Source organism: Pongo pygmaeus, chromosome 3, assembly GCF_028885625.2.
Source record: "Pongo pygmaeus isolate AG05252 chromosome 3, NHGRI_mPonPyg2-v2.0_pri, whole genome shotgun sequence".
Classification (NCBI taxonomy): Eukaryota; Metazoa; Chordata; class Mammalia; order Primates; family Hominidae; genus Pongo; species Pongo pygmaeus.
Genome location: NC_072376.2, coordinates 60943980 through 60965384, shown reverse-complemented (window position 1 = coordinate 60965384; position 21405 = coordinate 60943980). Strand labels below are relative to the sequence as shown.

General features: G+C 45.8%; 1 protein-coding gene across 11 annotated transcripts in view; it reads left to right on the top strand.

Annotated features, from left to right (window-relative positions):
• CRACD (capping protein inhibiting regulator of actin dynamics) overlaps positions 1 to 20399 on the top strand; it is a 284595-nt gene extending 264196 nt beyond the window's left edge. For all 11 annotated transcript variants that reach the window (XM_054484706.2, XM_063664543.1, XM_054484712.2 and 8 more), the window contains 6 exons: positions 1538 to 1606; positions 4115 to 4297; positions 4966 to 7630; positions 14337 to 14527; positions 15066 to 15228; positions 18599 to 20399. In XM_054484706.2, the coding sequence (XP_054340681.1) occupies positions 1538 to 1606; positions 4115 to 4297; positions 4966 to 7630; positions 14337 to 14527; positions 15066 to 15228; positions 18599 to 18759 (3432 nt within the window). In that variant the 3' untranslated portion in view covers positions 18760 to 20399. The remainder of the gene's footprint in view (positions 1 to 1537; positions 1607 to 4114; positions 4298 to 4965; positions 7631 to 14336; positions 14528 to 15065; positions 15229 to 18598) is intronic.
• The last annotated feature ends 1006 nt before the right edge of the window (positions 20400 to 21405 follow it).

Genomic DNA, 21405 nt, shown 5'->3' with positions numbered 1-21405 from the left:
GAGAGGTCTCTTATTTGGATGAGGAGTGTAGCAGGACCCTGGTGGGGGCAAGGGGAGGGTAGAGAGAGGTGCCAAGCCGGATTGTATAGACCATGGGAAAAGGGTAAATTCTATTTGGAAGATAATAGGAAGCCTCTGAGTAATTTTAAGCAGAGCAGTGACATAATCTGATTTGTATTTTCTGAAGATTCTTCTAAGCGTGGTGTGGAGAACAGACGGAGGTAGGGCAAGCTGACATGGTTGCTCTGGAAGGGAAGAAAAGACTCTTTTGTAAGAAATGGCAATACAGGATAGATGGTATCGCAGGGGCCAGGCAGTATGGCTCATACCTATAATGCCAGCACTTCGTGAGGCTGAGGTGGAAGGATCACTTGATGCCAGGAGTTTGAGAACAACCTGGGCAACATTTTGTAGAGACCTCATCTCTACAAAAATTATAAAATAGGCTGGGCATGGTGGCTCACGCCTGTAATCCCAGCACTTTGGGAGGCCGAGGTGGGCGGATCACCTGAGGTCAGGAGTTCGAGATCAGCCTGGCCAATATGGTGAAACCCCATCTCTACTAAAAATACAAAAATTAGCCGGATGTGGTGGTGCATGCCTGTAATCCCAGCTACTCAGGAGGTTGAGGCTGGAGAATAGCTTGAAGCCAGGAGGCAGAGGTTGCAGTGAGCTGAGATCACGCCACTGTACTCCAGACTGGGCGACAGAGTGAGACTTTGTCTCAAAAAAAAAATATATATATATATAAAGTAAAAAATTAGCCAGACGTGGCACATGCCTCTAGTCCCAGCTACCTGAGTGGCTGAGGCTTGAGCCCAGGAGTTCTAGGCTTCAGTGATCTGTGATTGTACAGCTGTACTCCAGCCTGGGAGACAAAGTGAGAACCTGTCTCAAAAAAAAAGACAAAGAAGATACCACTATAGGAGGCATAGTGGGCCATATGAAAGGTACAAATGACCTCTGGGGGTCTCCTGGGCATACCTAGGACATGGGGGTATGAATCTTTAGCCTTTTTCTTCTCCCTTTCTGCTGTTTTCTTGGCCCCTCCCTGGTCTTTCACCTTCTCAGCCCAGCTCTTTGTATGTGGAGTTGCTAGGCCTTCTTTCTTCTCACTCATTGCTTAGATGGGGGAGGTGTGGCTGGAGAAGGGGCAGAGGCAGCCAGCAAGGCCAAAAGCATTGAGGTTGGAGGCCATGTATGAGACACAGCCCTGAACCCCAGGGAAAATGGCTGTTGAGCTACTCACATTCTGTCAGGCAGTGGAGAAAAACACAAAGGACCGAGACTGGGGACTACCCAGGTGGGAAACACATTGAACTCGGGGAGAGGCTGGTGCACCCTCTGTGTCTCAGGTAGTGCTGGTGGAGTTTGGATATTAGCATAGTTCCCACTGGGATACCTGCTGGCTCTCTGAGGCCAGCTGCACCCCTGTGTTGAGGAGGGGGTGACCCTACCCAGGCACAGACAGTGTCTGGTTATTTGCCCAGAACTTCCTGTTCAGGCCTTTGACTTGAATGCTCTCTTACTGTTCCAGTCCAGTGATACGCCAAGTTCTCTAAGTCCTCTGAATCTCCCTGGAGCTGGAAGTGAGATGGAAGAGAAGGTAATATGATTTGAACTTATTTATTTAGCTTCTTTCCTTACTTAACTTTCATCTTCCCCCCCCACTTTTTTTTTTTGCAACCTGCTGCCTCATTTTCCATTCATAAATGTTGCCTTCATATATTTAAATTCCTTCAGAATGCCACTAGTGACAGATGTTGGAGCATCTGTTTCCATGGCAAGGGCAACTGCTGGAACTGAACTCTGCTCTGAAAACTAGCCATACTCCCAGCATGCCTGTGTTTGGGGTCTTAGAAGTTGGTAGCTTTCCTCAAAGGATCATGTACTTCAAGATCCTGTTAATTGACTGAAAAAGGCATTCCAGAATACCTGAACTCCAGTCTGTAAGGAAACGAGTCCTCTTATATTTAGAGAAGCAAAACAAAAACAAAACAAAAAAGCACTTTAGCATTTCTCTACTTTTATGTTGTTTTTTAAACTTTTCTGTGTCCTTTTTTTTAAACCTGGGACTTTACCTGCAGGAGTGTAAGAACCCTGTGGACTCTTCTCCCTGGGCACCTCTTCTGTAGGAGCCAATCTGCCCCATTGAGGACCTTTCATTTGCACAAGGGGCCAGGCATCCTCCCAAGGCCTGGCAGACAGTATAGGAAGCAGGATCTGCTCCTGAAGAAGGGGATGGCTCAAGACCGTGCTGCCGCCCAGACAATGAGGAAGCCAGCTGGGATAGCTAGAAACAAAGCACAGCACTTAAATCTCAGCATCAAGTGCTTATCTATGTCTTCAATGTGTCACATTTGGCTCCGACTCCTTTTTCTCATGCATCTATTAGGGGATGGAAACAAATGTTTAATTCAGCAATAGCTCATAATCTGATGTCCATTATAAAGATAACCATAAATAAATGAAGGCTAGAAGGCCAAAGCTTTGATTTTTCTGTGCTTCTTGTCATAAATTAATATATACTGAGCATCCATTTTGCTGTTAGAGCTAGCTGCTTGGTCTTTCATCTTTTGTGCATATAGAAGATAATTGCAAAAAGCAAGCCCTTCTGCTAAACCTCACCACTCCATGCCTACAGCAGGAACAAACAAATAAACCCTGGCCACATCGGAGCTGCTGGCATAGTGCCGTACCCCCTGCCGCACTCTAGCAGGAGCCCTTTGCTTGCCACTAGCCTGTGAATTCTCTGTAGGTACAGGTGTGGCGTCCTACCTTCTGATTCAGTGTGGCCTCTGGGTTCGGGCTGTGTCACGATCTCTCTGATCTTTCCAAATCTACCCTTCATCTGAGGTTGTGTTTTTTTAGTGATTGCATCTGTATTCTAGAGCTGCAGGCCATTCCACAATTCATCCTTTGAAGGACCGCACTTGTCCCAGTGGCAGATTTTTGCCGCTCATTTTTCTCATCAGGTCCCTCTTCCTTTTATCTTCTCAGTGCAGTCAGTACCCTGAGACTTCTTTGGAGTGATTGTACCAAAACTTTTTTTTTTTTTTTTTTTTGTGACAGAGTCTTGCTCTGTGGGCTAGGCTAGAGTGCAGCCTAGCGATCTCAGCTCACTGCAACCTCCACATTCTGGGTTCAAGCAATTCTCATGCATCAGCCTCCCTAGCTGGGATTACAGGTGGTGCACCACCTGTACTTTTTTACAGGTGTAAAAAAATAATAATAATTTATTTTTATTCTTAAAATGTTTAGTAGAGATGGGGTTTTGCCACGTTGGCCAGACTGGTCTCGAATTCTTGGCCTCAAGTGATCTGCCCGCCTCAGCCTCCCAAAGTGCTGGGATTACAGGTGTGAGCCATCGCACCCAGCCATACCAAAACATTTTTGTCGATCAGGAATTTCGTGTTCCAGATATAGATGCTATACTTTATTTTCCTTTATTCCTTCAACAAATATTTATTGAGCACTGACCAAATGAGGTTTGCTACGTGGGTGTAAAAGGGACCCATACAAAGATGAAAAAAGACACACTCCCAGCCTCAAAGGGACTAAGTCCTGTGTAGCAGCTGAGGCATATATGCAGTGTCTGAGAGTTTAACAGTTCTTAGCACAGAGGTGATCTAGTCCAGTGGTCAGCAAACTACTCATTATTTTAGGCTTTGTGACATGAAGCTACAAGTTACTCTCCTTTGTGCCACTCTTCCTTCATAGCACAGAAAGCAACCAAAGACAATGGGTGTGGCTGTGGCCCAGTAAAACTCTGATTCTCCAAAACAGGCTGTGGGCAGGATTTGGCCTCCTGCCTATGTTTTGCTAATCTCGGAGCTACTCTGAACCTCATATTAGTCAAAGTGGGAAAATTAGTTCCTAAAAGTTATATGACTTTTACAAGTTAATACCAGTGGACGCTGGCAGAACAAATAGTCAATGTTCTTTGGTTCCAAAACAGGTGTTCATTTCATTTTCTGAGGAGTTCCCTCTGCTCACCTGCATTCCCTGGGCCAGGGTGGGCGAGGCACGCACTGGAACGAGTGCTACCATTCTGCGATTCCCTGCAGGTTGTCTTCTGATCCCAACTGACTTTCTATTTTAATCTCCCCTATAGGTTGCTCCCGTTAAACCGTCTCGGCCAAAAAGGCACTTCTCTTCTGCTGGCACCATCGAAAGTGTCAACCTAGATGCCATCCCCCTGGCCATCGCTCGCCTGGACAACAGTGCCGCCAAGCACAAGCTGGCTGTTAAGCCAAAAAAACAGAGGGTGTCAAAGAAGCACAGGCGCCTTGCCCAGGTGTGTAGAGCCTGCATGGGCTGACCAGGCAGGTGCCCTTGCCTACTGGGCACTAATTCTACAAGTGGGTTGGCATTGGGGTGGAGCCATGTAAAGACCTGAGTGTCTCCCCATCGGGAACTTGAGTGTGTGGCGGTGTTGGGGAATACACAGGCCTGTTTACTTTCCTCGCCCTTTCTGGCATGAGGCTGGTGGACCTCAGAGGGAGAGGTTGCCTTTTGAGGGGCTCCAGACCCGTTGTGTTTGCTTTGCAGTGGAAAAGTGGTTTAGCCAATGCTCCCTCAGTTTGACTAGGTAGGACAGGCTTCCAAATCACAAGCTTCAGGGGACATTAATGAAGTCCAAGTCTCTTTTTGCTTATCTATCTAATGCTGGAATATTGGTTTTCCTCGTTTGTTCATATTAAGAAAAGGAATTAGGGAATGAGAAATAAAGGAGCTGGGGGGGAGGGGGGCGCGGAAACAGAATACATGTCCTTTTCTCCATTCCTACGACAGAGTCTTGCATAGGGTGACTGATGCCTGAGTTTAGCTATCCCTGAACTTGAGAATACCTGCTTCCAAGTGTTCTTGAGAAATTAAGAGGGCCGCTGGCACTGTGAATAGGAAAAGGAACGACTGTGGGTGGAGAAAGCAAAAGGCTAATTGTGTTTTCCTTTCCAATGTTAGGATCCACAACATGAGCAAGGCGGCCTTGAGAGTCGGCCCTCCCTGGACCAGAACGGACACCCAGGCGAGGACAAGCCAACGGGGCACGAAGAGGAACCCAATCTGCTGGATTCCGAGGAAGAGAGAAGACGCCAAGAAGACTACTGGCGAGAATTGGAGGCCAAGTGCAAGCGGCAAAAGGCGGAAGCAGCCGAGAAGAGACGCCTAGAGGAGCAGAGGCTGCAGGCGCTGGAGAGGAGGCTTTGGGAAGAGAACAGAAGGCAGGAGCTCTTGGAGGAGGAGGGCGAGGGGCAGGAGCCGCCTCTAGAGGCGGAAAGGGCGCCGCTGGAAGAGCAGCGGCGGAGCCTGGAAGCCCCAGGTTGGGAGGACGCCGAGCGGTGGGAGCGTGAGGAGCGCGAGCGCCTGGAGGCCGAGGAGGACCGAAGGCGTCTGCAGGCCCAGGCCCAGGCGGAGGAGAGGCGGCGGCTGGAGGAGGACGCCAGGCTGGAGGAACGGAGGCGGCAGGAGGAGAAGGAAGGAAGATGCGCGGAGGAGCTCAAAAGGCAGGAGGAGGAGGAGGCTGAGGGATGGGAAGAGCTGGAACAGCAGGAGGAGGCGGAGGTGCAGGGGCCGCCCGAGGCTTTGGAGGAGACTGGGACTGGGGAGGGCCGGCGGGGCGCGGAGGAGGAGGATCTGGGGGAAGAGGAGGATCTGGGGGAAGAGGAGGAGGAGGGCCAGGCGCACCTGGAGGACGGGAGGGGCCAGCTCAGCGAGCTTCTGAACGACTTTGAGGAGAGGCCAGAAGACCAGGAACGCCTGAAACCCGAAAGACAAAGAGAACACTCCGAGGAGCCAAGCATTTGCGAGGAGCAGAGCCCAGAGGCCGAGCGGCGAATAGAGCCGCAGGGAAGGAGCGGGGATTTCCAGGGGGCCGATCGTCCTGGGCCCGAGGAAAAGAGAGAAGGGGACACGGAGCCTCTCCGGAAACAAGAGGAGCCCGTGGAAGCCGCGCAGCCTCCGGTGGAGAGGAAAGAGGCCGCCGCCCTTGAACAAGGCCGCAAGGTGGAGGAGCTGCGGTGGCAGGAGGTGGACGAGAGGCAGACCATGCCCCGGCCCTACACGTTCCAGGTGTCCTCCGGGGGGAAGCAGATTCTCTTTCCCAAAGTCAACCTGAGCCCCGTGACGCCCGCAAAGGACACGGGGCTCACCGCTGCCCCCCAGGAACCAAAGGCCCCCAAAGCCAGCCCAGTCCAGCACGCCCTACCGTCGTCCCTGAGCGTTCCCCACACCGCCATTCTGGTCACAGGCGCGCAGCTCTGTGGCCCGGCCGTCAACCTGAGCCAGATCAAGGACACCGCGTGTAAGTCCCTCCTGGGCTTGGAGGAGAAGAAGCACGTGGACACCCCAGCTGGGGAGAACCCTCCCCGAGGCCCCGGCGACGCGCGGGCGGGCAGCGGGAAGGCTAAGCCCCCCCAGGAGTCTCCCAGCAGCGCGTCCGCACTCGCAGAATGGGCTTCCATTCGGTCCAGAATCCTGAAGAACGCAGAGAGTGACCCGCGCAGCAGCGAGAGGGACCAGTCGAGGCCCGGTGATGAGTCCATTCCCAGGGGCCGGTGTGATTCCCGCGGGAACCTCCGGAAGACTCCTCCAGTCAATGCAAAGTTCTCTATTATGCCTGCCTGGCAGAAATTTTCCGATGGTGGCACGGAGACCTCCAAACAGAACACGGAAGCTGAAAGCATACGAAAAAGACCCATGCTGGGACCCAGCGAAGAGACAGCCCCCCAGCCTCCTCCTGCTGGTGTTCGCGAGCTCGGGAAGGGTCCGGAGAAGTCGGAGATGCACCGGGAGCCCGCAGACACCACCGAGGGATGCAAATTTGCCAAAGACCTCCCGTCTTTCCTTGTCCCAAGCCTTCCTTACCCTCCGCAGAAAGTGGTGGCCCACACAGAGTTCACGACCTCGTCGGACAGCGAGACTGCAAACGGGATAGCAAAGCCAGACCCTGTGACGCAAAGTGGGGAGGAAAAAACCTCACCGTTTGGAATAAAATTGAGAAGGACCAACTATTCCTTGCGCTTCAACTGCGACCAACAGGCGGAACAGAAGAAGAAGAAAAGGCACAGCAGCACCGGAGACAGCGGGGATGCAAGGCCGCCTGCAGCGGGGAGCGCTCGTGGAGAGAAAGAGATGGAGGGTGTGGCCCTCAAGCATGGTCCATCCCTCCCCCAAGAGCGGAAGCAAGCCCCTTCCACCCGAAGGGACTCCGTTGAACCTTCCAGCAGCCGCTCTGTTCCTGTGGCCCACCCTGGGCCCCCACCGGCCAGCAGCCAGACGCCGGCTCCGGAGCACGACAAGGCAGCAAACAAAATGCCACTGGCACAGAAGCCAGCACTGGCTCCCAAGCCCACCAGTCAGACCCCACCAGCATCCCCACTTTCCAAACTGAGCAGGCCCTACTTGGTAGAGCTGCTGTCTCGCCGAGCGGGGAGGCCGGACCCAGAGCCAAGTGAGCCGTCCAAGGAGGGCCAGGAGAGCAGTGACCGCCGGCCACCCTCACCCCCAGGCCCCGAGGAAAGGAAGAGGGACGAGGAGGAAGAGGCGACAGAGAGGAAACCTGCTTCCCCACCTCTGCCTGCTGCTCAGCAAGAGAAACCTTCTCAAACACCCGAGGCCGGGAGGAAAGGTAGGTAGCTGCAGGGTGGGAAACTGCTGCCAGCCGAGGTGTCAGAGCCAGGGCATCAAGAAGAGGCCCACACGCAGGTTCATGAGAGTAATTTACCAACAATACAGATTTGAAAAAGGAAAGTTTTATTAGAAAGAACGCTGCAGAACAAAACAGTGGGGTGCCTCAGTGAGAGGACTGAGTGCCCTTGTGGATTTTCCTTAGGAGCATTTATGGACCTTGAGTCGAGAGCTTAAGGGTAATTGGAAGGGTAATTTGGGCCACATTAGCCACGTAGGTCGTGATAATTGATTACATTTGTGGACATTTTGGTGCCTTAATGTCGGCAAAGGTTGCAAAATGAGTTTTGCCATGACATTCCAGAGATGTCTAGAAATTCTAGTTATAAAAGTTGAAAAGCCTGGGACCAGATGCCTACGTTAGATACTGGGGAAGTTTAATTCTGAATTCCCCAGATAAGGAGTTTTGCCTCTGGTTGGTCTGTTTGATGGTCACCAGGTGGTCTTTGCGCTCCTTGTCTGCCTCTGTCCAGCTCATTGACTACGTCACTGCTAGAACCAGAAGTGCCCAATGCCAGAGGTAGCCAGTGGAGCTGGTGTTGGACACACCTTCATTAATTAGAGGCCGGTGTGGGATTCCCGAAAGACACTCACTCATGAGTCATAGTAAGGCTTGTTACTTCTCATTCTTTCAAATTTGGGAAATGCTGACCAACTCTGCAGTGTGTCTGCAGTTCACTCTTGATTATGATACTTATTTACACAAGCGATAAAAGATGCCAACAGTTAGATGAATGCCTTTAAGGTTGGCAACAGAAATTGAAATAATCCCAATGACTGAAGATATCATTAACCATTTTGAGGGGGCCTCGCAATGATGATAATACTGAAGTGTCCCCTACCAGTGTCTTCACTGTATCTCTGGGCAGTAGTGGCACCATGATGGCAGTTTAGGGGACTTTAGGTGTCTTCATCAGACCTATGGATCCTCTCTATGAGATAATTGACTGTCTCCATTTTATGTAAAATGCTCTGCAAATGCAGCTTGGGTCCCTCCATCCCCCCACCCACCCCCTACCCTTGCCCAGCTCACCACTGCAGAGCCCTCCTACAAAGAAATTTTTGAGCAAGCCTTACCTCTGGCTGACCCTGATGTTTCTTTAGATTAAATGTTTGGGACAACAAAACTGTCAGTTGGATTAGCTTTTGTGCCCCCAGAGAACCTTCATCTAATACTTTTTCTTTTCTATTATGCAGAGTATAGGAGGTAAAGTATGGGTCAAAGCCAAAAGTTACTCACATTTCCCAGAGAAATTGTCCCCTGAGATTTTCTTAGGAGAGATCGTTTTCTCCTTTGTTCAGGTATTTAGATTTGGGGCAGTTTTTGCAGAGGAATGATTTGTTTCCTGAGGAGTGTTGGTCTGGTTACTTGCCTTTACAGAAGACCCCATATATCCTTATTTTATTTTATTGTTTATTATCGTTAGTATCTAGAGACAGGGTCTTGCTATGTTGCCCAGGCTGGTCTTGAACTCCTGGGATCATGTATCCCTCCTGCCTAAGCCTCCTGGTAGGTGGGACTACAGGTGTGAGCCACCGCACCCAGCTTGTACTTTTTAAATGGTCCACTTGCTTGGCCTGGTTTTCTGGACAGACATGTTGATCAGCAGTTTCTAGACCATTTCTCCCTAATGATTTCTGTTTGTCCTGCTGGATGAGGGGCCCGTTTTTGGTTTTGCCACTAGTGTTTGTGGCACTGGCTTTCATAGTATCTGCAAAGTCTCTCTCACAGCCTCGTCTGCTATGTCACTTGCCTTCTCCAAAGAAGTCATGCTTCTGCTCACTTCCTTCTCTTAGGGCTGTCCCCTTGATTATTATAATTTTCTCCCCAAATCTATCACTGTCCCTATTTTCCTTCCCAGTGGAGCCAGTGAGGACAGATTCTGGGCTGTCACACTCTGCTATTTGAATTTTTCCTGATTCGATACAGAAATAGCCTGAAAGCAAGGATCACTCTCTCCATTCACTGGGGTTTTGTTATGCAGCTTGCTGCTGTAGGCCAGGACTGGCCAAATTTGTTTGACTGAACACCCCATCAGGATAAAAATGTTAGGCAAGGACCTGCAATTTATTTGTTGATTGTATACATGTAGTATCATTGTTAGCTAAAACCCCTGGAGCACCAGCTGTACTTACACTTAACAACAGTGGATCTAAATCTGCAATTGCAAATCATGGTGCTATTTTTTATTCTCTTTGGCCAACTTCTTGTTGGATCTGATTTCTTCGGAATTAGCAGGCAAAGAGCTCATCAGCTCTGTTATTTTCTCATACTTGTATTATTAGTAGTATATTGTCTGCAGGACTTTCTTTATGCCATATGCCATTTGTCTGTTGTGGAAGGGATCATTTAGTTAAAAGGAGATATAAACTCGCCAAACTGCAGAACCTCCCATATGCTAAATTCAAGAACCACTGAGAACAAAAAGCACCCACCACATGCAGCCCCACATAGCCTGCCCTGGAGATTCTTTAAACATACCATTTGTTATTACATGGCGTTTGAATATATGGGCTATAGGGTCACTGCCAGTCAGGGTACTAAGTATTAGAAAAGCTTGATTTTGGCCAGGTGTGGTGGCTCACACCTGTAATCCCAGCACTTTGGGAGGCTGAGATGGGCAGATTGCTTGAGCCTACCAGGAGTTCAGGACCAGCCTGGGAATGTGGCGAAACCCCGTCTCTACAAAAAATACAAAAATTAGCTGGGCATGATACACACCTGTGGTCCCAGCTACTTGGGAGGCTGAGGTGGGAGGATTGCTTGAGCCTAGTAGGTTGAGGCTACAGTGAGCTGCAATCTCACCACCGCACTCCAACCTGGGTGACAGAGTGAGACCCTGTCTCAAAAAAAGGAAAAAAAAAAGCTTGATTTTGTTTCTATCCTTACATTTAAAAATAGAGAAATAGAAATTCTAATCTTTCTTTCTTAACTCCAGTGAATTGCCTTTCACATTTCCTGTGACATACACAACGTTTTTTGGAGACCAGTGCTTTATAAAGAGGTCTGCATTCCCAAGGCTGGGGCCAGTGAGGACAAATATGTAGGCTTGTAGGGTGTTGACTCTGAATCTACCTGGTGAGATTAAAACAGCAATGATAATCCCCGTGTGCTTGTACTATAAACACTTTCAGGCCAGGCACGGTGGCTCACACCTATAATCCCGCAGTTTGGGAAGCCAAGGCGGGCAGATCACTTGAGGCAAGGAGTTCAAGACCAGCCTGGCCAACATGGTGAAACCCTGTCTCTACTAAAAATACAAAAATTAGCCAGGTGTGGTGGCGGGCACCTGTAATCCCAGCTACTCGGAGGCTGAGGCAGGAGGATTGCTTGAACCCGGGATGCAGAGGTTGCAGTGAGCAGAGATTGTGCCACTGCACTCCAGCCTGGGTGACTCCATCTCAAAAAAACAAAAAAAAACCTTTCATTACACATAGCATCTCATTCTGAAATTCTAACATACTTATGGTGGATAGAACAGAAAAATAGCTTAGTATCCCTTTCTCCAAGGAATGCCCTTTGGGAGTAGTGATTAGAACCCTGTGATCCTTGCTCATCTCCTCAGAACTTGAGGAGGCAACTCAGGTGGACTATGATACGCCTGTCCACTGAGTTTAGAATGAGAGAGAATGGGTTTATATTGGAGCAAAATACATTTTTAATTAGGAATTTTGAACTCCTCAAATAGGTGATGCAATTGACTATCTTTCAAAACCTTGACTGTAATAAGAGATTTTACTGTGTTTGGATGATTTCAACACTAGTCATCCTTTGTGCTTCATCATTTACAAAGTTATTTGCATCGTCTCCTTCGGTGCTCAGCCCACGGATAGGTAGGTAGTCTTGGCTCCATCTTACAGACATGGACAGCAGTATCTGAAAAGTTGAGTGACTTGTCCGCTCCCTACAGTGGTAATGATGGCACATGGAGGAGTTCTTTCCTAGACTAAGTGATCTTCCGTTATCACAGCCCCATCATAGTGTGAGTGATGGTCCAGTGTTGAAGCTTCTGAATATATACTCTTTGGTATGGGTGACTTCGCCATCTTGGGTGCCTCACATGGAGGTGGGGAGGCCCTTCCACCAGCTTCATAAAATAATGGCAGTAACCTTCATGATCCCAAAGCAACTTCTACTTTGGTAGCAGAAACTTTTCAGGCACTGGCCTCCCCCTGAGGTGGACTCAGTTTATATATAAACCGGATCTGAATTCCACATTGTGGTCTTTCACTGCCACGTCTTGTGCTTCTAAGAGAACCTCTTTAATGATTTGGGTCCCTTTTTGTCACTGAATCCCAGTTGAGCTAAGCCTGGTCAGTGGACATTTCTCCTACCAATTTTGCCAAATACAACATCTTATCTTTGCTGTCTTTTAGTTTTCTTTGGTATTGGTAGATTTCTGCTGGTCTCTGAGGTTCTGCAGGCAGTTGTGGAGGATAAATGGTTTTATTCTTCTTCTCCCATTTTTGAGAAGTGTCAAGAGAAGCACTTGTGTGGACCTGGGATTGGGGTAAAATGCTGAGATGAAGGAGACCCGCCAAGGCCACTGCATCCACATTGCACCCAGCCATTCCAGTACTGCAACCACTATCTTCCCTCCTCCTCCTACCCAGAGATTTCTTTTTTCAAATTAGTCAATTATAAATTTCATTACTAATACTTAAAGGCATTTTGACCCTTCCAGTAAATAATAGTCTAAGTTGTTGGCAGGAAACTGGCTGGTTGTTTTAGTGACCTTCCCAAGCAAGTTCAGATTCAGTGTTTAGCCAGAATCAGAATTCCCTTTGGTATAATAGCTTTCTATAGAAATCATTTAGATCTTAGCAACTTGGTTTTTAGAAGTTTTCTAAAGAAGTGCTACAGGGACCTGGAGTAAAAAACAGGAACTCATTAAGTTTCAGTGTAAAGCAGAATGTTTGAGGTGATGAATTCTTTTTGATTTTCTGGTTAACTAAAGATGAATCAAAAACTCTTTCAAATTCAATTTTGTTTTAAAATACTTCTAAGAGGTGTCAGTTTTATTTTCTCTGTTAGATCATAACTGAATCGTTATTTGATGATTTAGGGATATTGCAGTGCCCCAGGCTCATTATAAATATGAATTCTCTTTGTACAGCATTGTAGATCTAAATAATATAGAAAAATAAGCAGAATCTGCCCCCTGCCCTTTTTGCTTGAATTTCTAATTTGAATTTATTTTCTCATAATTGCTCTTTCTTTTCATCCTGGAGTACAATATAAAATCCAGTTGACTGCGAGCCCTGGAAGTAAGGTTCTGGACTACCAAAGTGTAAACTTCTATTGGATTTCAAAAACAATACTATAGTGAGCCCCTTTTCTTTGAGATAATAAGAGATTCAATAACTAATTATCTCTGAACATGCATAATTTTTACTTGAGGGAAAAGGAGATTCTTGTCTCATAGGCATATAAGAACAGCTCACTTTTGTAGAGTGACCAGGATTTGCCAAGAACTGTTGTAAATGTTCTGGTTCCCAGGATCTCTTTTAATTTTCATGGCAACCCAATAAGACATTATCATCTCCACTTTCTAGAAAAACTAAAGCTTTAGTTTCTAGAAAACTAAAGCTTAGAGAAGTTAAGTAGTTTTTGTAAGATCATCAAAGATCAAATCTGGGTCTGCTCAATTTCAGAGCCTAGTACTCAACCTGTCACACCAACCTCCTGTGAGGTATTTACCCCCAATTACATAGGTGAGACAGTCAACCACAAGAAAAACAGAGACTGAAGTCAGAAGGCCTATGTTCTAGCTTCAGAAGCCTGTGTACTAACTGCTGAGTGCCCATGGGCATGGCACTTGGTGGCTGGAGTACTCACATCTATTAAATGAGTGCAGTGGACCAAAATCATGGGCTTCCCACGGTGTTCTTCAGCTGCCCCATTAGGCAGAGTGGTGCCCCTTTTTCATCTTTCCAACATTGGAGTTCCACGTAGTATGTTCTTTGAGGGGAAAAAATGGTTCCATGGCTAAAAATAAATTTCATTTAAAGCAATGAATTAGGGCCGGGTGCAATGGCTCGCACCTATAATCGTACCACCTTGGGAGGCCAAGGCAGGTGGATCACTTAAGGTCAGGAGTTCGAGACCAGCCTGGCCAACATGGTGAAAACCCGTCTCTACTAAAAATGCAACAATTTGCCAGGTGTGGTTGCAGGCGCCTGTAGTCCTAGCTACTTGCGAGGCTGAAGCAGGAGAATTGCCTGAACCCAGGAGGCAGAGGTTGCAATGTGCCGAGATTGCACCACTGCTCCAGCCTGCGTGACAGTTCAAAACTCTGTCAAAAAAAAAGGAATGAATTTAAAAAAGAACAACGAACCAAATACCTATCTGGATCCCCTAGAGGCCTGAGATTTTATGACCCTGGAGATTTATTTGAGTTTTTTTCTAACAGAGTAACTTCTTCCATTTCTAGGGAAGACAAATGCCCTTGTTTTTCTGGTGATCAAACATGTTACCTTCCCACCCAGTGGAGCCACTCAGGCATCAGCACAGAGCTTGTGCTAGGAAGGGGCCAGCTGAATATGCCGTACGGTTATTAATATGTCACAAGTTTTAGGGGGTGAGGAACTGAGATAAGTCCGCAGTTAAGTTCACTGCAAACCGGCCTTTGTCTTATTCCCCACAGAGAAGCCGATGCTTCAGAGCAGACACTCTTTAGATGGCTCCAAACTTACAGAGAAAGTGGAAACTGCTCAGCCGCTGTGGATAACATTAGCACTGCAAAAGCAAAAGGGGTTTCGGGAGCAGCAGGCGACGCGGGAGGAGAGAAAGCAAGCCAGAGAGGCCAAACAGGCAGAAAAGCTCTCCAAAGAAAATGTGAGTAGCCTGGGCTTCAGCTGTGATTTTGCTTTACTGAGCTTGGTTCTCTTTTCAGTCACAAGGATACAAAACAAAAGGCTAGCTGGGCTGGTGGAAAGTACTTAGAGAGGGCCAAGCAGTAAATAAACTGACCACCATTAAACCAGGGAAGAGAGTTTTCAATGTGAAACTGGGTTTGGTTTGTTTATGCTCTCAGGTTAACCTGATTTGCCATAATCCATTATATGCTTACAGCAGTGATATACAAGTTACATGAGAAACACAAACATTTTGCAAGGAAACTGTGGCCAGATGTTATAGTCAGTTTGATGAGGCTCTTCTGGGAAAGTAACTTTCCCTGTTAGGCACACTGGCTCTGAGCTGCTCCCTCACCGGAAGCCGTGGTTGAGCGTACATGGCTCATACATGTAATCCAGCCCACCGTTGGAAGCAGAGGTCAGGGGCTGGCAGGCAGAGGCCCCGAAGGCCTGCAGCGTCAGTCTTTCCATGTCTTAGGTTGAAAACATGCTTCCCATGACTGTCTCTGCCCACGCAGGTCAGTGTCAGCCTGCAGCCTGGAAGCAGCAGTGTCAGCAGAGCAGGTTCCCTGCACAAGTCCACTGCTCTGCCAGAAGAGAAGAGGCCCGAGACTGCAGTGTCCAGGCTTGAGCGCAGAGAACAGCTGAAAAAGGCCAACACTCTTCCTACGTCTGTGACAGGTAGAGAGCAGGTCCATTGCTTTGTAACTGTAGTTCCAGGTTTCTCTTTGTAGAGCGTGCTTTATATCCTACAGTGTAATGACTAACAGAGCACCTCAGGCATTTCAAAGCACAGGCTGTCTGATAACCTCATTCATAAACATTGACACTGATTCAGCTCATTTGATAAAGACCACCAGGAGCTCACCCACTATCAGACTATCAGTGGTGTGTTGGTGAATATTTAACAGCTCTTGAGGGGGTAGAGAGACCTCTGTTTGGAGCATCTTCAATTTCTCAGTGTAAATAATCCCACCATGGCCAGTTCCAAGCTATTCTACCAATATGATGTCAGCTGGCTCACTACATTTGTGAACGTTGAGCACGGCAGTACGAGCCATCTCCAGCACCCTCTGCCTATATTCTGACAGAAGAACCTTCTAAACAAGAGAAAAGACAAAATTATAGTAGGACTTGGGGTAAAGGCTGAAGTTTGGGTAAAATTTAAATGGAGTAGCATTTTAATAAGTCAAATCAAAGCCATGGTGTCCATAAAGGAGATAATATCAAGACTGAGCTGAAACATTTGCTCAGGCTCCTGTTTCCTTCAAAACTACAAAGTTAAGTTAAATGTTTGAAATGTTTGAGGTCATGGATATCCAACTTACCCTGATTGATCATTACACATTATTTATATGTATTAAAATGCCACACGTACCCCCAAAATATATAGAAGTATGGGATATATATATATCAATTTTAAAAATACAGAAAAGAAAGATAAATGTGGGCCAGGTATGGTGGCTCATGCCTGTAATCCCAGCACTTTGGGAGGCCAAGGCAGGCAGATTGCTTGAGCCCAGGAGTTCGATATTAGCCTGGGCAACATGGCGAAACCCTGTCTCTACTAAAAATACAAAAATTAGCCAGGTGTGGTGGTGCATGCCTGTAGTCCCACCTACTTGGGAGGCTGAGGTGGGAAGATTGCTTGAGCCCAGGAAGTGGAGGTTGCAGTGAGCCGAGATCGTGCCACTGCCCTCCTGCCTGAGCGACAGACTGTCTCAAAAACAACAAAAACAGAAAAGATAAATGTGTAAAATGTTGTATCTGAAAACCACTACCCGGAGCTCCACACCTGGGCTGGAAATGGAAACTGCATCTCTGTGATGGTGACACATGGCTTAGAAGCTCCAGGCAAAAGTGAGATGGTCTGTTCTCACTGATGTGATTTCACGCAGCAGGTTTCTGATAGCTGTGGCTTTACAGAGTAAAGTTTCTCAGCACAGTGTCCTTGATGTTAATTAACAGCAGTTTTTATATGTTCATAACATGTAAGAGATGTACACATTTAGAAAATATTATTTATTCGGTTAAAACGTAAAATGATGTAATGTATCCAACTATCTCCTTATTACCGATCACTTGAAGGATGGATGACTCTGAACAGGCTCCCTACCAGGGATTAATAGGGCATCTCTTTTCCCCACTAGGCTCCACTATTCCCCAAAGGGCGTCTAATCTCTAGACCCAGGCTTTTCTATGCCTTGGCTACCTGAGGTCAAGAGATATTAAGAGGTCTTACTATTAAAGATATATTTACTACTGGTGACGGAGAGAAGCTTTATATTTGTTTTTTAGTTTTGTTTGGCATTTTGAGGGGGAGACAGAATCTTGCTCTGTTGCCCATGCTGGAGTGTGATGGCGCCATCTCGGTTCACTGCAGCCTCTGCCTCCTGGGTTCAAGCAATTCTTCTGCCTCAGTCTCCCAAGTAGTTGGGAGTACAGGCACACGCCACCACACCCAGCTAATTTTTGTATTTTTAGCAGAGACAGGGTTTCACCATGTTGGCCAGGCTAGTCTTGAACTCCTGACCTCAAGTGATCCGCCCACCTCGGCCTCCCAAAGTGCTGGGATTAGAGGCGTGAGCCACCATGCCTGGCCCAAAGCTTTATATTTGAAAACCACTTTAGAATGCTGTGTAATTTCTTAAGAACCTCAGGCGTTATATTATTTGATTTTACTTATAGGAATTAAGGGTTCTACCTGTTAGAACCAGAAAGAGAAAGAGTGAGAAAAAGAAAGAGAATGAGTTTCTTTCAAAATAAAGTAAAAGCCCCAAAATCAAAGAGGTCAAATCTTTCTCTGCCTGATTTCTCAGAAGTACTAAAGGATTAATGCAACTCGAGTGGTTCTAGCTTAAAAAGCAAGTCTTTATTCTGAAGTATTTGTCTTCTCAGTCAGTATTTCCTGAGTTCTAGAAGCATATGTGTAAGCCATTGCCATAGGCACTAAATATGACTCAAAGATAAGACAAGCGCCCTCTCACATTAAGAAGCCTATACAGTCTAATAAAGAAAGTGATACGGTGCAAAGAACTGTGAGACAAGGATGAAGGTCATGGGAGCTGGCAGGATCTGTGAGACTCAGAGGTAGAGGTGAGACTCAGAGGTAGAGGCACCCAGTGGATGCTTTTGTGGGGACGGTAGCTTTTTTTTTTTTGAAGCGGAGTCTCACTCTGTCACCCATGCTGGAGTGCAGTGGTGCGATGTTGGTTCACAGCAACCTCTGCCTCCAGGGTTCAAGTGATTCTCCTGCCTCAGCCTCCCAAGTTGCTGGGATTACAGACACCTGCCAACAAGCCTGGCTACTTTTTGTATTTTTAGTAGAGATGGGGTTTCACCATGTTGGCCAGGCTGGTCTCGAACTCCTGACTTCAAGTGATCCTCCTTCCTTGACCTCCCAAAGTGCTGAGATTACAGGCGTGATCCACCACGCCTGGCCAGGAAGGTAGCTTTTAACCTCACCAGCTTGACAGGTCCAGTCGGCTGGGTTGATCTTTTTCTTCATGGAATTGACTGGTTATCATGCAGGCATAGCTTCTTTATATAGATTAGGCTTCTGGAAATTATTTGAAATTAGAACTGACTACGTTGGTTGTTGTAATTCTGTGTGCAAGAGTTATAAACACATAGCTTGCTTTCCTTCATTCTCCTCACTGAGGGAGTCCAGGAATTTGCCTCTCTGTGTTTCACTGGGTTTTCTTTTTTCAGTCTCACACTTCTGAAAAATCAAAATATGGCTGCGGTCGGGGGTGTTGAAGAGATGTTCATCAAAGGATACAAAATTTCAGTTAGATAAGAGGAATAAGTTCAAGAGACCTAAGAGAGTAGATTTTAAATGCTCTCACCATAAAAATGGTAACTGTGAGGTTTTGTATATTTTAATTAGTTAGATTTAGCTGTTTCGCAATGTATACATATTTCAAAACAATGTTGTACATGACAAATACAGTTTGTCATGATAAATACATAGTTTATCTGTTAATTAAAAAGAAAATTTGTAATGTGGCTGTGAACTTACTTTTTCCTTTTCCTTCAAAACAAAATCCAGTGGAGATCTCTGACTCGGCTCCCCCAGCGCCGCTGGTAAAAGAAGTCACCAAGAGGTTTTCCACCCCGGATGCTGCCCCCGTGTCAACAGAACCAGCCTGGCTGGCTTTGGCCAAAAGGAAAGCAAAGGCTTGGAGCGACTGTCCACAGATTATTAAGTAAAGAGTGACTCTCACCCATCCCTACTGCCAGTTATTGGCTCCTCTCTTGCCCTTTTTATTTATTTATTTTTTATATGGGGTAAAGAAATCAAGCTAGGGAAAAGAAGCATGTTTTATAGGCTCCAAAATAATGTTTAGAAACTGAACTGGTGGTGTTCATTGTGAAGAGTGGATTTGCACAACCCTAGGTCCTGGTGCCTTGAGCTCCTCCTAGTTCTCAAGAGAAAATTCCATCCACAGGACCACATGAAGCAAAATCTCTAAGCTAAGAACTCCTCGTGAGAGCCTGCCATGCCCATTCCATGGCCTTGCACACACACTCACCCACACACCATTCAGAACATGTACTTTTGCCAACCTTTTGTAATGGTTTTTTGATTCTGCGCACTAATTTTCTTTGTCCAAAACATTTACTCTACCATATGTCTGGGAATGTTTATCCTTTCTACAGTAATGGTGAAAGGATCATATCTAGCTAAAAGCAGGAACACCCATTCTCCTGAATGCAGTGAGTAATTGGGAATCACAAGGAACATTCTGGCTCCCAACTGTGCCCATGTTAGTTTTCATGAGTTTTCCCCACTCTGAAGCTGTAACCCAGAAGGCACATCCATTCACATTTTTACCGCACTGTGGATTCATAGTGTGGGGCCCTGTTATTCCAATACCCTCCTTAAGGACATGTGAAGCATTTGGCCCAGTTGGCTCCCAGGGAACATTTTAATTTAATGTAGTGAAGAAAGACAATTCTAGATCAGAGCTACAAGTTCATTTTCTGTCTCTGAGAATCTCCATCTAGGGCAGTAGTTCTTATGATGTGTAGGCTCCCTCCTAGGGCCTACTCAATCAGAGCCTGTGGGGACTGGCCAGGAATATGTGTTCTGGCAAAAACTCTTCAGGTCAGTTCTGATAGATCCCAAAGGTTAAGAACTGTGAGAAACACTGATCCTAATGTAATCTAGTTTTTCAGACTTCGAAGGGGAGGCTCATTCACTCAAAAAGCAACAGTGAGACAGGAAAAATAATAAAACAACCCCCCAAGCCAGCCATTTATTACAAGAAACAACAGGTTATTGACATCACGTTTGAAAATTCCCTTTGGTCTTTAGGGAAAATTAACAGGAAGCCAAGATTTGGAGCCTTTGTAATAAGGACTTCCTGCAGAAAGTCTTTTCTTTACTATAATTGAGTAATTCATATTTAGAGTCAAATGTCCAGTAGCATTTCTGATTTTGAGCATTCACCTTGCTACCTTTAAAAAACATCTGAGTTTTAAGTGGCCTTTTAATCATCATACACATGTGCATACAAAGAAGGGACTTGGCAGTTTAAAAGCCACATATATTCACTTTTATTTCCCTAAATTTACTTTACATGAAACATAGACATACTGGCAAACTCACATATTGCTGGTGCTAACCTTATATTTCATAGTGTTGGCATATTCCCCTTTTCTTAGATTCTTACTCCAAAATATAGGTACACACCCTTTGCTCTGTGCAGAGGGAATCACATCCTTTTTCCTCTCCTACAAAAACATGCTTTATTAGGTATCCATCATTACTTTCCTTTATGCTCGCTCAATATGCAATGTGCTGTTATTCTACCATGTACCTTAAATAAAGGATGATGGCAAAGTTATTTACCATGTAGAAACCATTTTCTTTCTAGAAACAATGGCTCAGCCTCACTGTAGCAGCTGGCATGTGTGGTCAAGTGGATAGTTGTACTCTTGCAAGTTGGATTTAATATCATATATACTGGACCTTCAGACTGTTAAAAATCAATGTAACCTTTTTTTATTGTTATGGCAGGCAATTAGTATTTCACTGCACGTCTTCCATACTAATAAATATTCATTTCTAAATCTTATATGTAGGCATTTGTTAGTTCCAATGATTTCCTCACTAATATAACACTTTTTAATGGGAATCTTTCCACCTACAGCCCTGGAATGATAATGCTACAGTAGTTCTTCTGAATTGACTTTTTCTTTCATCCTGTCAGCTTTGGACAATATCCCAATTATGGCAGGGAACAGGTGGGGAAATAAGATCAGTTACAAAAAATTGTAGATGTGTCAACTTTGTATTGGCTGGGATATCACTGTGCCCAAACAAAGTAGGCGAAATACCTCAGTTAAAATTTTTCCATCACAGTCTTTAAAAGAAGAGTATACTGAAGAAAGGGCAGTCACAGTACTTACTTCTAACAGCTTCTAAAGGGTACATGTTTAACATATCATTTCAAAATCACCCCAAATTTGCACTAAATACCAATGAAGTGTTATTTTGCTTTAGTTGTGTTGTAGTCTTCTGAGCAACAAACTATGGAGAATTCTGTAAAAACATATAGAAAGTTCAAGACTTTTTTTTTTAATGAATGATTACTATGTTAAATGCAAGCTTTTTTTTTTTTTTTTTATTTAAACAAACATACACTTCTCCTGGCAAGGTTATAGATGATTAACCTCTGTTCATAGACTTATATATAAAACTAGAGGGTTTTTTGTTTACTTTTTTAATTTTTCAAGTGCAATTGTTTCTTACACAGACATTATTAATTACTATTAAATTATCATTTAGCCAGTTATCTGCAAATGTATAGTATGTATTGTCTCTTCTTGTGACGTTTAGTTTAATTGCTT